Source organism: Gouania willdenowi, chromosome 21, assembly GCF_900634775.1.
Source record: "Gouania willdenowi chromosome 21, fGouWil2.1, whole genome shotgun sequence".
Classification (NCBI taxonomy): Eukaryota; Metazoa; Chordata; class Actinopteri; order Blenniiformes; family Gobiesocidae; genus Gouania; species Gouania willdenowi.
The window spans coordinates 35,487,629-35,503,994 of NC_041064.1; the positions used below are offsets into that span (position 1 = coordinate 35,487,629).

Sequence of the window (16,366 nt, forward strand, 5' to 3'; positions counted from 1 at the left end):
AATGGTAATGCTCGACTAATGTTATTTTTCGGCTTATGTTAACGCTAGGCTAATGATAATGCTAATGTTAGGTTATTGCTAATGCTAGGTTAAAGCTAACGCTAGGCTAATGCTAATACTAAGCTAATGCTAACACTAGACTACGGCTAACCTAATGCAACGGCCAGCACCTGCATCCTCACTTGCATTTTATTCAGGAAATGTAAATATTGTAGTTATTATTATTATTATTATTATTATTATTATTATTATTATTATCTCTGCAGGATTCCCTTAAAAGTGGGTTTTTAATTATTGGTTTATTGATCATACTGCAGACAGTCCAGTACAGATGCCTTGCTGCCCCGCCTTTACTGCACTGCCTTTGCCGCGCGGCCTTCACCAAATTGGTCCGCCTTCGGCAATCTGCACCACCTTTACCGTGCTGCCACATTGAGCTGGTTTAGTGCATTTGACGCAAATCCGACTTTGTATGTGCAAATGGGATCAATTAAAAAAGAAAAAAAATCAGGCCAAAATTCACCCTGAAAACACTGTAAAAGTAATCAAAAAATCCATGGATCACTTTCGGTGTCCCACTTCTCTAGATGATCTCCAGCGATTTTGAACCCCCGTCAATGAAACGCACTAGGAGAAATGTGTTAAAATAAATATTAAAGTCAATTTTCATGATTCTACGATGAATTAATTTTTTTTTTGCAATTCCTATCTTACTTGGGGGCGCTGACGCGTCAAATTTTTACATTTTTAAAATCAGAAATAGCCAGAAATTAGAGAAGTGTGCGATTGAATTTTGTGTGAATTTTTGAGACTAGATCAGCGATTCTCAACTGGTGGGTCGGGACCCAAAAGTGGGTCGCAGACCTGTACTGGGTGGGTCGCAGACAGCTGATCAAAAAATAAATAAATACTTAATATCTCTCATATTACACTTGTCTTTTATTTTGAAAGAAACTTTTATTTTGACAGACATGCTGTGAAATGTATGTCGTACAGGAAAATATATAGATTTACGTTTTTTACGTTTTGAAAAACTACATTTGGTTGGTTGAATTCGAAAGAAAGAAAGAAAAAAAAAAAAAAAAAAAAAAAAAGAAAAAAAAAAAAAAAAAAAGAAAGAAAGAAAAAAAGAAAGAAAGAAAGAAAGAAAGAAAGAAAGAAAGAAAGAAAGAAAGAATAATAATCCAACTTAATAACAATGTTTACCCCTTTTTAAGGACCATGAACAATAGATTTTTGGAAAGTGCGGGGGCGTGCCTACGACATGACTAGAGTCCCTGGTCACTGACTTGCACGTGGTGTTTGCATAGGCTCCGCCCCTTCCCTCGTAGTGTGGCCACTGAGAGCAAGTGGCCCTTCACCAGCTCGTGGCACTCGGGTCTAATAAAATGCTTTTATTTGTACAAAATGTAGAGTTAAAGTACAGAGTACAGTAATGCATTTTACTTAAAAAAAACATAATAATAATAATAATAATAATAATAATAATAATAATAATAATAATAATAATAATAATAATAATACATTATTTGGCAGGGTTCACAGTTCTCCCATCACATAACGCCGGTCAGACTACATCAGTATTTTTGGAGTAATTTATTAAATGAATTACTGAATTAAATATATTTAATGGATTATGTACTTTCACTTTCTCAAATATAAATCTAGTTTAAATAAAATTCAGCAGAATTTTTTTTTTAAAAAGTTAAAACAAGTTAAAAAAAATAAAATACAGTGTTACATATACACATATAACAAACATGATTAAAAACTAATTCCAGAAAAAAAAGAGTCTTTGGATTTACTGCAAATTTGTAATATAAAAATGGGGTCACGATCCAAAAATAGAGCCTGTTAGTTTTTCAGAGTTCTGTCCTTTGGTTTAGAGAAGAGACTAGAAGTGTGACCTCCGTGGGAGGAAGTGAGAGCAGGCCTGGTGTGGTTTAGCTCTACGGCCGTTCCTCAGTCGACCCTTCCTGGTCAGAGCCACATACAGTCCTGGGTGGGACAGCGAGGAGTAGGTGGTGTAATGGTTCTCCTCCAGGTTCTCACGGAGCAGACACTCGTCAGAGAAAGTTTCCTAAAACCATGTTGGATAACGTCAGCATGATATGGTGTAATGAGGGGGAATAAAGTGTTTGAATGAGTTAGTGTACTTACCGCTGCGTACGCCTGTCCTTCAGCGTTCATACACAGGTAGAGACCACTCTTTACACCAAGGATTCCCACCACTCCTCGTCTGATGGACGTCACTCTCAGACCACCTGGAGACAACAAGGAAAACTGTGAAAACAAATGATGTAGTGTCTGGAACTGAGCCTGAGATCAAACACAAGTTGGTTTGTGTTCGCGGCTCACTTTGTGATTTGCTCCAAAGTGACAGGAAAACCCCATCAGCTACAGAGTCTCTGATGCTCTTTAACACAGATTGTTTTGTGTGGAATAATGATGTCGGTCACAAACAAACAAACGACGGGAGCCGCTTTGTTTCTTTCTCTCTTTTCATTGTCTTCAAGCCAAATTTGATTGGTCAATATGTGTGTGTGTCATCTCTGTCTGCACTGAGCAGAGTGGGGGTGGGGGTGGGGTGGGGGGGCTATGGTGTCACATTAGTTTCAAAAAGCCACATGCACAACAACCCGTAGGTAGCGAGTGGTCCCTCTATGACAGGGGTGCCCAAATTCTTTTCAATGGCCACATTTACAGAGGATCTTTAATTCCTCTTTAAACTGACCATGTAAACACTTCATTCCTAATGCTAATTTAATTCTGAATGAGGTGGCTGGTGTATAATTCTGAATTAAATAATTCCTCTATCTTGTAAACGCTTAATTAATTCCGGTCGTTCTGCACGCGCTACTTGCCACGATGACGCGCTGGTGATGACATAATTCAAGATGGTGGTCCGGACTAGAGCAGATATTATTTATTTAATAAGAGCCTCACAATACACGGATGTATGAAAAGAGTGGATGTACGGAAGCATAAACATGCAGACATTCAAGTGAAAACAGTTCTCATGTGGTCTTCTATGTTGGAGCTGAAAATAAAAAGTTTGTTGACGTGATATACGTCACATTCACCCGCTGTCCAATCAGAGCCTTCCCAAACCCCCAGAATGAAAGCGGAATTAAATAAAGCTGAATAAACCCGTTTTCCATGGAAACCTCAATTGGGAATGACTATTTCCATGAAAACACAAAGCAGAGTACTATTTCTGAAAACTTATTCCAAATTAAAAAACATCATGTAAATGTGGCCAATGAAGGGCCAAAAATGTTTCTCTAAAATGAGCTGGAATTTTAAAAAAAAATCAGCTCTCATACTTTTACTACAATTAAAAGTAAATTTACTTTTAATTTTGCCACCGTGTTAATTGTTACTAATTTAAATATGAATAGAATTCATCTGGAATGGGCGTGTCCAAGAGCACGAAAAGAACAATTGTTGATTGGAGGTCACAGTGGGATTGGGATGCCCGGGACATGATGGAAATTAGCATGGTACTTCAGCAGTTACTGTTACATCCTTACGTTTGCTTTTACCAAACATGTCCTCTTTTCACGTCTTGTCCGAACGGTCTGGCCAGATTTTACAAACTCATCAAAATGTCAGGGTTTCCCTGTGACCCTGAACGCATCACAGGAACAGATTGACTTTAAAAACCATAAATCTGCTGATATTTGCTCTATCAGAGAAATTCCACCAGTTTCTGAAAGCTAAGAAGTTGCTCTTTGCAGGTAATGTTGATTAATATCTGAGGCAGACATTTGATTCACTAACTGTTTGTGTTTGTTCAGGTGTTTTTCTGTTTGTCAGATTTTGAAAAATACTTTTTACTTGTATTTTTCATACTTGAGTATTTTTTTTTGCAAGACACTTGTTGAAGTTGAGTTTATCTGGGCATTGGTTGAGCATACATGAAGTGACTTAACACATACAATGTTTGTATGGGTTTTAACTATACAGTATGTACTATGTGAACATATCGTACTTATTATTGTATGTAATGCTTGTTTTAGGACTTTTATTTTAGTGATTTTCTAATGGGGGGACTTTCACTTTTACCAGTCATTTTCAGTTATGGAATTTGTATTTTTACTTCGTTATTTTTTTCTTGTACTTTATACACCTCTGACTCTAAGTAACCATTAATGAATCAATACACTCATTTGAATAATGCACAAATGGGGAGAACACGACCCTGCAGTATCAGGAGGTCATGTGATCACAGAGCATTCTGTGTACACAAAGCAGACTCCAGTGTAGGCTACTGTCTGTATACTGTATATTACTAATAATAATGAACTCACAGTATTCATTAGGCTGGTGGACTCCTCCCACTGAACCATTGAGCAGGATTTGTAGATGGAAACCAATCCCAACGCGACAGTAAAGCAGCAGCTGTTTGTCTCCTCCACCAACCCCACGGAGGCCTGGATCTGTTCACAGAACCACAGGTTGAGGACACGAAAAAACACATGATGATCATTTCTGCTGTAACAATGAACTCATCATCTTTCCACCGTAGCCATCATTTCCCCTGCTTTGTTTCCATCATTATTTTAATTTTATTTTAATACTCTAGAGCAGGGGTTCTCAACCTTGGGGTCAGGACCCCATTAGGGGTCATGAGACACTGGGAGGGGGTCGTCAGATGCCTTCAAGAAACTAAGAATATTTTTTGAACAATTTGAGCCCATTTTTGCTTATTTTTACCCTTTTTCTCCAACTACACCAAACTTGCCATATTTTAACCCATTTCCATCACTTGTTCTTGCCTTATTTTTGCTCATTTTAATGCATTTTTGCTACATTACTCCCATTTCTCCATCAAATTTTAATTTTCTGCACATTTTTTCCACTCTCAAGACATTTCCACCTAATGTCACATACTGTATGTTGACCTAACCTCTTTTCACCTAATTTCATGCTGATTTTTGCCAATTCAACCACATTCACATATTGTCATGCCCATTATTTGCCAGTTTAAACTAATTGTTCCAATATTGACATTTTGAATTTTACCACTTTTCCTCTCTGTTTTTACCCACTCTAATGTGCAACTTTTAACCAATTTCTCAGGTTTTTAAAATCCCATTTTTACCACCTTTTCCACCATTTTTGGTCACTTTGAACCCATTTTTATTTCTGATTAAAAGAATGATTTCCATCTTTAAGATGACTATAATAAAAGTAAACATTCCTGGATAACAGTGGATATTATTCAGATGAATAAATAAATGTGGTTATCACAGATTCATAGAACAATAGACCATCATTTTACTGACTTTATGGATGGACCCCAAAAATCTCTCCCCTTTATTCCCCCTTATAGATGGTCCTGCCTCCACATGACTGTTCTTCAATGTTCATGTCTGTGTTCAACCTTCTTTAGGAATGGTGGGGGTCCCCGGTCAACTGAAAACCACAATAAACAGCAGTTCCCACTTAATGAACTTTTAACGTCTTTCCTGCAGATAATGGTCCCCAAAATAAATGCACAAAATGACTTAAAAACACACACAAAATGAGAATAGATACACAAAATGACCACAAAAGTAGACAAAACGACAACAAAAAAGACAAATAATGAAAATAGACAATTACTGCAGAAACACACAAGATGCCTGCAAAGATTAACAAAATGACTGTAAAAATTGCCAAAATGACAAAAAGATACAGAAAATAATCAAAACTACAAAAAAAAAGAATAAAATAATAACACAATATGACAACAAAGCTACACTAAAAACACACAAAACGACCAAAATCTGTGTCATTTCCTGTTGTTAATTATCAATTTATTCAATAATCTAAATGCTAACATGAATTATCACATTTTTGTGGCCCAGCTGTGATAAAAGTTTCCCTATTTACATGTATATTATGTTTGTTTTATTGGTCTCCAGATATAGAGATACACTTTGTAATGATACAACAATAAAAATATTTATTTTTAAAATGACTTCACTGACCACCAAGCTACGGCTCAAGGACCTCAAGCCCCTGTTTGAGAACCTGTGTACAGTAGAAAAACTAAACACTTTAAACCACAATGAGCGGCAGTTTCCACTTAATGAACATTTAATATCTTCTCTGGATAATGGTTAAATATACGTATCTGTGATTCAATTAGAGTCTAAAGCAGTTCTCAAAGCTTTTGGATGCAGGAACTCTACAAATATACACAAAACAACAGAAATACACAACTATTCCAGAAACATACATAATGCCTACAAAAATGAACAAGATATCTATAAAAATTAAAAAAAACAACAAAAAGTAGACCAAAATGCAGAAAATAATTCAAAAATTCTGAAATATATACAACATGACAACAAAGCTAAACCAAATGACAACAAAAACACACAAAATGAATTCAGAGCAAAATCTTTGTCGTTTCCTGAGTTAATTATCAGTTTAGTCATTAATCTAAATGCTTGTTTCACACAATCACACTTTTGTGGCCCTGCTGTGATAAAAGTTCCCTATCTTTGCTTTAAATGTAAAGTCTGTTTGTTTTATTGGTCCCAATATGTTATACACCTTTGTAATGATTCACAACATAGAAAATATGTATTTTTAAAATTACTTCGTGAACCCCAAGCTATGGCATGAGGACCTGAAACCCCAGTTTGAGAACCACTTCTCTAAATAACATGTCTGATATCTGTTCTACGTCACTTTGACTAGACAGAAGGTTCATCTCTGTATCTCCTTGTTATTTATCCTAGTCATAAGTGAAGATAAAGTTGAAGATATCTCACCTTGTGCTCTGAGCTGGGACTCCTTCAGGTGCTGCTTCCACAGGGCCCTGAGACGAGCGCCGTGGTCCTCACGTGAACCTCCTGCTACCTGAACCTGTGCTGTCACCACCAGCCAATCAGAGAACAGGAGGAGGAGGAGGAGGGCGGACAGTGACACCCCCCTACTGACACACATCAGACACCAAAGCACCACTACAGCCCTATGAAGTTCTGTCCTCTGGTAAAGATCTGAGCTCCACTCATCCACTTTGTCTCCTTTTTGTCCTGTTTTGTCCCCTATCTGCTCTGAAACACAGCCTTATGAGGACATTTAACAATATACACTCATTATCTCACACACGTGATGTTCTCCAAACGTCTGAGATTCACACCTCGTTCAGCCTCAACCTGCTGGAATAGTTCCAGGTTAAAAAGACGGTCACACACATGGACACTCCTGTGTGTTTCTGTACTTTGTGTACACAAACATGTTTTAATGACGAGTGAGACACATTTAAACTGTCTGTTCACTATCAGTCAGTGAGATAAAAAGAGAGAGTGAAGCTGACAGTGAGTGTGGACAGAAGTCATTACATATAGACGTAGATATGACTCATGTACACACACACACACACACACCAAACCTGCTGCTTCTCCTGGTACAGCTCAGCAGTTTTCACTGAACAGTGACAGAGACTCGACTCCTCCTTCACTCGCCTCAATCACATGAAGAGCAACACACCAGAAATATAGAGAAATCAACTTTTATTCATGAAAAAAAGCACATGTTCAAACCGTGCCTGGAGCATTTCAGACGAGGTGACGGTCGCATTGCTTTCATACAGCCATGTTGCTTTCAAACAGTCATTTTGCTTTCATACAGTCATTTTGCTTTCATACAGTCGAGTTATTTTCACAAGATCGTGTTGCTTTCATACGGTCGTGTTGCTTTCATACGGTCGCGCTGTTTTCACAAGATCGTGTTACTTTCATACGGTCGTGTTGCTTTCATACGGTCGTGTTGCTTTCGTACGGTCGTGTTGCTTTCGTACGGTCGTGTTGCTTTCGTACGGTCGTGTTGCTTTCGTACGGTCGTGTTGCTTTCGTACGGTCGTGTTGCTTTCGTACGGTCGTGTTGCTTTCATACGGTCGTGTTGCTTTCATACGGTCGTGTTGCTTTCATACGGTCGTGTTGCTTTCATACGGTCGTGTTGCTTTCATACGGTCGTGTTGCTTTCATACGGTCGCGTTGTTTTTATACAGTTGTGTTGCTTTCATGGAGTCATGTTGCTTTCATACAACCATGGTGCTTTAGTCATGTTGCTTTCATACAACCATGGTGCTTTAGTCGCGTTGCTTTCATACAGGACACTATAGCTGATGCAAACATTGATTATTGAACAACAAACATTGAGAGAAACGATTGGAGCATGTGTGGAAGTGATGACTCAGCAGTTCATGGCCTGTGTGAGATGCTGATTCACAGGTTTTCTGTCATTAAACACGGTGGAATGTTTTTTTTGCTGATCCTTCCTGCTGAAGTTCATCATTAGGATTTTTAAAACGAGGGCTAAGAAGCTCCTTTGGCTCTGGGCTTTGACAGAAGCATCTCATTCCTCCGACATTCCTGTGGAACACAAAATGTCTCGCTATAAAAAACACAGAGTTGGTCATTCAGGCGTAAAAACCACAGAAACTGGTAAAAAGTTGCAAATTAGAGTGGTCAAAAAAACAGACAGAAAAAGTGGTAAAAAGGGTTTAAAGTGTCAATATTGGCTTAAAAGTGGCAGAAAAAAGTAGGAAAATCTTGTTTAAAATAATAATATAACGGGCATGACAAATCGTGAATGTGGTTAAATTTGCCAACAATAAGCATGAAATATGGTGAAAAGAGGTTAAAAGTGACAACAATGGGTCAATATATGTGACATTAGGTGGAAAAGTGGTGGAAAGGGTTTATAAGTGCTGAACATGACTAGAAAGTGGAAAAAATGTGTAGAAAAGGTATTGAAATTTGATGGAGAAGTCGGAGTGATGTAGTAAAAATGAAATAAAAAGAGCAAAACATGGCTAGAAAAGGTGATGAAAATAGGTTAAAATATGGCAAGTTTGGTGTAGTTGCAGAAAAATGGTAAAAATAAGCAAAAATGGGCTGAAATTGTTTAAAAAATATTCTTAGTTTCTTGAATGCATCTAGCTACCCCCTCCCAGTGTCTGTCAACCCCAAATGGGGTCCTGACCCCAAGGTTGAGAACCCCTGCCCTAAGGAGTGCAGTGTGTTGGTACCTCTTTAAAGTCCTTGACTGTTTTGAAGTAAAGCCTCTGCTTGTCCAGCAGCTCCAGATACTCGTCGTTCAGCTGATCTCTCCTCATCTTGTTCTCCTGCTTCTTCCTCTCCATCTACACACACTCACAGGTGGAGAGAGGAATCACTTCTGTTTCTATGGTTGCTCTGTCCCTCCACAATAAAGGCTGGGACTTCCTGTTAGCTCCTCTAAAGTACATTCAATGAGGTTCTATTGTTCTAAATGTTCTGAGTCGTACCTTATTGCGACTCTGTTTGATTCCCTCCACTATCTGCTCCATCTGTCGGAGGAACTGCTCCTTGGCTGCAGAGGACGACATGGCTCTGTAGGAGACCACACATAGTGAGTGGACAGACACACAACAGCAGAGCAGACAAACAGACGAGGACTCACTGCTGGAAGTTGTCGTGAATCGAGTTCAGAAGATTCACCTGCACAAATAAGGACAGTCGTACATATTTATTCACAACTTTACTCACATTACCACTGAGAAACCCACATTTAGTGACGAGACTTGGGTACTGACCTCCTTCTCCAGATAAACCTTCTTGTCGTCCAGAGTGTTGTACAGAGTGAAGAACTGCTTGGTCTCTTTATGTGTGGAAGAAACTGAAAAATATTTCAAATCCAGAGAACGTTAAAGCTCAACAATCAGAGGAGAAAACCTGACCAGAACAGAATAGAACAGAGGTCTCGTGAACCCACCCTGGCTGTAGAGTTCAATGAACCTCTTCTGGTACTGGGTCAGCTCGGCCCGACTCGGTACGTCATCTATCTTCCTCTGGAGGATGGCGATCTCACGGTTTCTACGAGCCTTTGAATCACAACCACACAACAGACAAGAAATAAATGTTTGTGAACGCCAAACAATGTTGCTAAGGGCTAAGCTAGCTGCTCTTCTGTCTGTGTGTGTGTGTTTGTCCTGTGATGGACTGGTGCCCTGTCCAGGGTGTGACCCCTGCCTAGTGCCCTTTAAAGGCTGGAGATAGACATTTTGTTGGTTTTCTGTGTGTTTTTGTGATCTGAGGGCCACATTTGGTATTTTTTGTTGTCATTTTGTTTGTTTTACTATAATTTTCCGGGGTTTCTTGTGGTCATTTTGTTTTGCTTTTTGCATTTGTTGTCCTTATGTGTATATTTCTTAGGAGTCAGTTTTGCGTATTTCTGCTGGGTTTTTTGTGTATTTTTAAAATAACATTGTGCATTTACTTTGGAGGCCGCACAAAAATAGGCCGAGGGCCTCATGTGGCCCCTGGGCCACCAGTCGCTACAAAAAATGTGATCAGAGGGCCACATTTGGTATGTTTTCTGTCCTTTTTGTGTATTTTTTGTTAGCATTTTGTGTGTTTTTCTACAATTTCATAAAAAATGTTGTGGTCTTCTTATGTATTTTTGTTCATCTTAGTATTTGTGGTAATTTTAGATACTTTTGGGAGTAATTTTGTGTATTTTTGCTTTTTTTTGTGTATTTCAGCTGTTTTTTGTGTATTTTGCAGTTTTCTTGTTGGTTTGTTGTGTATTGTTGCTGTTTATTTGTGTATTTTTGTCAGTTTTTTGTGTATTTTTGCACATTTCTGGAGTGATTTTGTGCATTTTGTTTTGGGGGCCACACAACATTAAACTGAGGACCTCATGTTGTCCATGTCTGTTCTAAAATAATTCTGAAAAATGTTCTTCTTGTTTTTCCCACAGCATTGACTTTCATGGCCTCTCATATGATATTTCTCCTGCCTTGATTCAGATTTGTTTGCTGTAATTCTATAACATGTTTTGCCTCTTTTTACGTGTCCGGCTACTCTGCTCTTCCACATTATCCATGTCAGACACTAGAATTTAGCACTAGTTATTATATGAACAAACTATCCTAGTAAATCACCAACTACAGCTGAAGAAATGACATGTGATTTAACTCTTCAGGTAGTTTTAGAAAAAGAAGCTTAAAGTCTTTTCCAAGGACTGCTTTTCTAAAACCTTTGGAACACTGAGGCGAGTGTAAATGTTGTGTTATCTCGGGCACTGACCTGATTACACACACATCTAATCCTGTGCAGAGTGACATGAAGTTACCATGAGGAGGCGGATCTTCTGCAGCTTGTCTTTGTCTGTGTTGTACTGTTTGTCTATCAGTGCGTTCCGCTCCTGAGGATAAAAACAACAGCATGTGGTCATGTGACCGTGAGGATGAGGAAGTGAACAGAACAGAACATGACGGTGGGTCGTACCCTCAGCTCCTCCGTATCTGGCCCTGATGTGGACTTCAGATCCTCGATGTTCTGCTGCAGACGGAGCATCTCCTCCTAAAGACGGAGCACAAACACAGAGGCTGGTGAATGAGGAGGAGGAGGAGGAAGATGATGATGATGAAGGTGGACGTGCTCACTCTGCAGTGGCTGCGGAACTCCTGCTCCTGTTGCTTCAGGTTCTCACTGGTCGTCACCAGAGCTCTGAGCTTCTCCAGCACCCTGAGGTCCACACACACACACACACACACACACACAATAGATAAGCATAATGTGGACAACGTACAGTTAAAAAAATTGGACTTTTAGCCTGGGGGTGCTCACATTAAATCCTCTATGTTGAGACAACAAGACACCAGTGTGTGCACATTACTAGTAATTTACTAGTGAGATATAGTTTTATTGTAAAAATCATGAAAATGTATTAAAATATCAGCAAATTAAGATGTTTACATGCAATACTGAACATAAAATAAAATTTCATCGGTTGAATGTTACGCTTAGTTCATTCATACACACAATGACATGGGGACCTGGCAGCCCACGGTCTATGATATCAAATGACAAAAATATGGCACAGGTTGACTTTCAAAACACACAAAACAACAAAAAATACACATAAATAACAGAAAAATATACAATGTGACAGAAAAATAAATATAATCAAATGACAACCAAAATATAATTTAAATCTATCAAAACACACATAATTACACAAAATGGCTCCAAAAACACACAAAATAATAGAAAACTGTACCAAACAACAACAAAAATACACAAACTGATTCCAAAAACATGCAAAATTACTCCAAAAACATACAGATTTTTCAGAAAAAAACAAAGGATAACAAAATATAAACAAAATAAAAATAACAATTAAACACATAAACAACTAAAAACATCAGCCAAAATACACAAAATGACAACAAAAATACACAAAATAACAGAAAGATTTACAAAACATGAAAATGACATGAAAAAACATGAAAATATTCAAAAATACACACAATGAGTAAGAAACCTCACAAAATGAGATAATAACATACAAAATGACACTAAAAACATGACAACAAATATATACAAAAATCACATGAAAATATACAAAACAACAACCAAAACACACACACACAGTTTGTTCTTTCCTATAACAAAGCTCAGATTGTTTATTATTCTAATGTTGACATGAATGTTGATCATGTGACCCTCAGATTAGATGCAATTACATGTTTGTGGCCCATTTTTAGAAAATTATTGTTTTTCTGCCTCCAGTTTTTTTTTTTTCCAGGAGTGTATGTGTCTGTATTGCCACTAGGGGTCAGTAGACCTACGGTCATTAGTTTTTAGGCTCTTTTAAAATGTGTTTATCAATGTCAACGTTTGCTTTAATGAGCCGTGAAGACTTCAGGACACACAAAACACTAATAAACATTAGAATGTGTTACACAAACAAAGGAAACATTTTTCAAATTCTGACATTTATTGCAAGAAAAGAGTAGTTTAAACTAGATACTCAACAACCCGTCTTGTTTTTAATGCTTTTTTACATTCTTCTCTTATTTACGTCTATTATTATATTTATTCTATTTATGTCTCTCATTCTATGTCATCTTTGTAATGTGTATTTGAACACCTGTAAAAGCACTTTCTAAATAAAATTTATTATTATTATATATGAAATAATAACTTAAAATTGCATCTCAGAAACACAAGGTAGAAGAGGCAACCGATATATATATATATATATATATATATATATATATATATATATATATATGGACTTTTTAAAACAATTTTTTAGCACTTTAGAGTAGCTATTAAAGGAAAAAAGAAGGAACATAAAAAACATCCATTTGGATGTATGAATATACTAAAAGAAAGTAATAATAATAATAGCAGGTGCATGGGAGAGGTAGAAGCCAATAGGCTTACAAATAAAAAGCTGATATAATAGGATAAGGACATAATATAATAGTGCCTGATCAAATATCCTTATCCTATTACATCCTTAATAAGATAAGGATATTTGTTTTACTTTGTTGTGTACGAGTATATTTAAAGTTCAATAAATGTTAAGAATTCTATTGGTGTATTTAATTTAAATTCTAATATATACATTTATTAGTTTTTCAATTGTATTTCATAATGAATGTGATTTAAAAAAAAAAGTATATCAGCCATCGGCTGAATTATTTCTTTAAAAATCCCATATCGGTCGACCTCTACACGGTATGCAACAGTTTTCATATTCAAAATGTAAAAAACAGAAGTGAAAAATGGCATTTCAACAAGTGAAAGCGATCTTTCAAATTCATGATTCTCATTTCTTCAGAAATCTTCAGCTTTGCAGTTTTGTGTCTGCTTCACTTAATCACTTCCCATCACGACCACCTGACACACTCCTTGAAAACATCTTGGACTTGAATGCAAACTCCAAAGGACTTATTGGTAAAATCTATGCTATTATTAATTCCTATGATTTGGAACCATTGTCTCGTGTCAAAGGAAGGTGGGAGGAGGAACTTACAACTGTAATCGCTGAAGATGTATGGCAATCTGTGATAGATAATATATATTCTTCTTCAATTTGTTTAAGACATAGGGTAATTCACTTTAAAATTGTTCACAGATTGCATTGGTCAAAAGTGAAATGGACGAAATTTAAACCTGACCTAGACCCCCACTGTGATCGCTGTGAAACTGAACCAGCGACTCTATCTCACATGTTTTGGTTCTGCTCAAAATTGTCACACTTTTGGGAATCAATATTTAGATTTCTTTCGGATGTATTTCAAATTAATGTTGAACCGGGCGCCACAACTGCAATATTTGGTATTGTACCTCAATTTTCTAAATTTAATCAAAAGCAAAAAGATGTAATTGCGTTTACTACACTTATTGCCCGAAGGCTTATACTGTTTAAATGGAAAGACAAATGCCCTCCATCGTTGAGAATGTGATTTGTTGATCTTTTGTCTCTTAACACCGGAGAAGATACTATACTCTATAAGAGGTTGTGCCAGTAAGTTTTTTACACTCTGGCAACCCATCTTGGATCAAATTAAACAGGTGGATCCCTCACTTTTTCTATCAGAATGATGTTGTATTCATAATTCTATTCTACTGGTAATTTTTTTAAGGTGCAACAGGGTGGGAGTGTTCTGTGTGAGGGGGGAGGGGGTTATAAGCCAAAAAAAAGACATTGTTGTTTTTTCTTTTCTACAATAAAAACACTTTGAACAAAAAAAATGACAAATGGCAATTCAAAAGATGAAACTTTTATTATGAATACCATTAATGATCATAAATAGTTTTGTGTTTCATTTCTAGTTTAAGACAAAAGCCCAGGGCCTGCTGACCATGGCTCTGTGAACCTGTCTTCAATCCTGAATAAATTCATCTTCATATTAAGCAGAAAGTGTTAGAAATGAAAGGACTCACCCACTTTCCACCTGCTTCTCCATCTCATCTGAAGACTTCAGCTCTATCTCCAGCCGCTCTGACTGTTCTGTGACCTAGAAAAGAGAAAACTGTCACAAATAAACAAGTGGAAACAACATGTTGACTTAATAAATAAACGACAAACATACAATAAACATGGTTGGTATCGATGGGAAAGACACAAAAACAACCTAAATAAATCAGGGCAGTGCTGGCCAAAGGGTTAAGGAAGCAGGCTTGGAACCAGAGGTCATTGGTTTGAAACTTTCGATCAGCAAATTCAACCTTTTCATTATTTATTTATTTTTTATTTATTTCAATAATGTGGCAAGAACAAAACAAAAGTACAGGCTACACAATAATAATCACTTACACAGATGCTTGAAAAGGAGTGGGGAAAAGAAAAACGCATTGAACCCCACCCAGATCTAACAAAGAATTAATATTAACAAAATAGCTGCTTCATATTCAGTTTTTTTTTTAACTCTTTAAGAAGTATTATGGTTGCACATGTGCAAAAAACCACAGATACATACTGACTCATATTATACAGATAATGGCAGATGTAACAATGATTTTCAAAGACAAACAATGGTAATGAGAATACCACAAGAGTAAGTAACTGTTCACACAACAATCAAACCTCATTATCTTTGTATTGTGACCAGACATTTTGTTTGTAAAGACATCTGAAATGACTTTAGTTCAAGCTGTTATGGCAAAATTATTAGTTATGCTTAATAATATATTTACTCATATATTTACTCATATATCTTAATCCTTAAGCCTTGGGTTGTAACTTTCCATTGTGTGATTCTACCTTTTCCAAAGCACATGATGTCCTCCCAAAACAATACTGAAATCTCACAAGGCCAGACACATAGGCACCCTCTGGGTACACAATCACATGCCTACACACACTCACACATACACACCCCATACACATCCATTCATACACACAAACACATAAACGCACACACCTCCGTCTCCCATGACAATCAGCAGATACCAGAGAACTGGCTGTTTAGACCCAAGAAGAAAATGTCTTTTTCACTCTCTTCCCTCACCTCCTCCACTCTGTCTTTATCTCCCGGGGGGAGGAGGGAGGGGGACTGAGGGGGGATATACGTGATGAGTTAGAATTGTGTCTCACTCTGTCCTCGGATCGCCTGGCCGGGCGGTCACCAATTTTTGTCCCACTTTGTACTCTTTTATTTAGTTTAGAATAAAATCATCTTTTATTAATTCACCAACTCTTCAGTCTGGTCTTCTTCACTCACCAACGCAGAGGGTGTCGTTACAAGCCAAAACGAGGTAACCTTCCTTTTTTCCACCGTAACAATTGGCGTCATCAAACAAGGATCCCTGTCCGGCCATGCGTGCGGTCTGCGACCCTGTCACGACGGTGACGGACGCGTCAATAGTCCTAAGCCAGTGTTTAATGTGCAGGACACCTCCGTGGAGGCTTGCATCGGACTGTCGCACGGCTGGTACGGGACAAAACGGACCACGATGAACCTCAAACAATTCGGCTAAAACAAAGGTGAGAAGCTGGTTTTTGTATACAAAGCCTTCCTGCTTCTTTTTGTTCCTGTTCTTTCCTTTCATTTGACACCTCTGCTGTGGTGCGTGA

General features: G+C 37.5%; 2 protein-coding genes across 3 annotated transcripts in view; both read right to left on the reverse strand.

Moving 5' to 3' along the window:
* Positions 1-1,835: 1,835 nt before the first annotated feature.
* On the reverse strand, positions 1,836-7,894 carry LOC114455711 (fibroblast growth factor 4A-like). Its single transcript, XM_028437092.1, has 5 exons — positions 7,783-7,894; positions 6,771-7,055; positions 4,314-4,442; positions 2,161-2,264; positions 1,836-2,080 (listed from the first exon to the last, which is right to left on the reverse strand). The coding sequence occupies exons 1-5, from the start codon at positions 7,892-7,894 to the stop codon at positions 1,895-1,897; spliced, it is 816 nt and encodes a 271-aa protein (XP_028292893.1). The 3' UTR covers positions 1,836-1,894.
* The window catches only part of ccdc93 (CCC complex scaffolding subunit CCDC93), a 34,603-nt gene continuing 25,734 nt past the window's right edge, over positions 7,498-16,366 (reverse strand). For both annotated transcript variants that reach the window (XM_028436857.1, XM_028436856.1), the window contains 10 exons: positions 14,734-14,807; positions 11,436-11,517; positions 11,278-11,352; positions 11,123-11,194; positions 9,761-9,869; positions 9,582-9,664; positions 9,449-9,486; positions 9,294-9,378; positions 9,036-9,149; positions 7,498-8,376 (listed from right to left, as the gene is read on the reverse strand). In XM_028436857.1, the coding sequence (XP_028292658.1) occupies positions 8,320-8,376; positions 9,036-9,149; positions 9,294-9,378; positions 9,449-9,486; positions 9,582-9,664; positions 9,761-9,869; positions 11,123-11,194; positions 11,278-11,352; positions 11,436-11,517; positions 14,734-14,807 (789 nt within the window). In that variant the 3' untranslated portion in view covers positions 7,498-8,319. The remainder of the gene's footprint in view (positions 8,377-9,035; positions 9,150-9,293; positions 9,379-9,448; positions 9,487-9,581; positions 9,665-9,760; positions 9,870-11,122; positions 11,195-11,277; positions 11,353-11,435; positions 11,518-14,733; positions 14,808-16,366) is intronic.

Excerpts from the sequence above, each read along its gene's own strand:
- LOC114455711 (XM_028437092.1), bottom strand. The coding sequence starts at position 7,894 with ATGAAAGCAACACGACCGTACGAAAGCAACACGACCGTACGAAAGCAA. Across the intron at positions 2,265-4,313 it reads CCACCAGCCTAATGAATACT|GTGGTCTGAGAGTGACGTCC; the intron begins GTGAGTTCATTA and ends TGTTGTCTCCAG. Across the intron at positions 2,081-2,160 it reads AAGGACAGGCGTACGCAGCG|GAAACTTTCTCTGACGAGTG; the intron begins GTAAGTACACTA and ends ACATGGTTTTAG.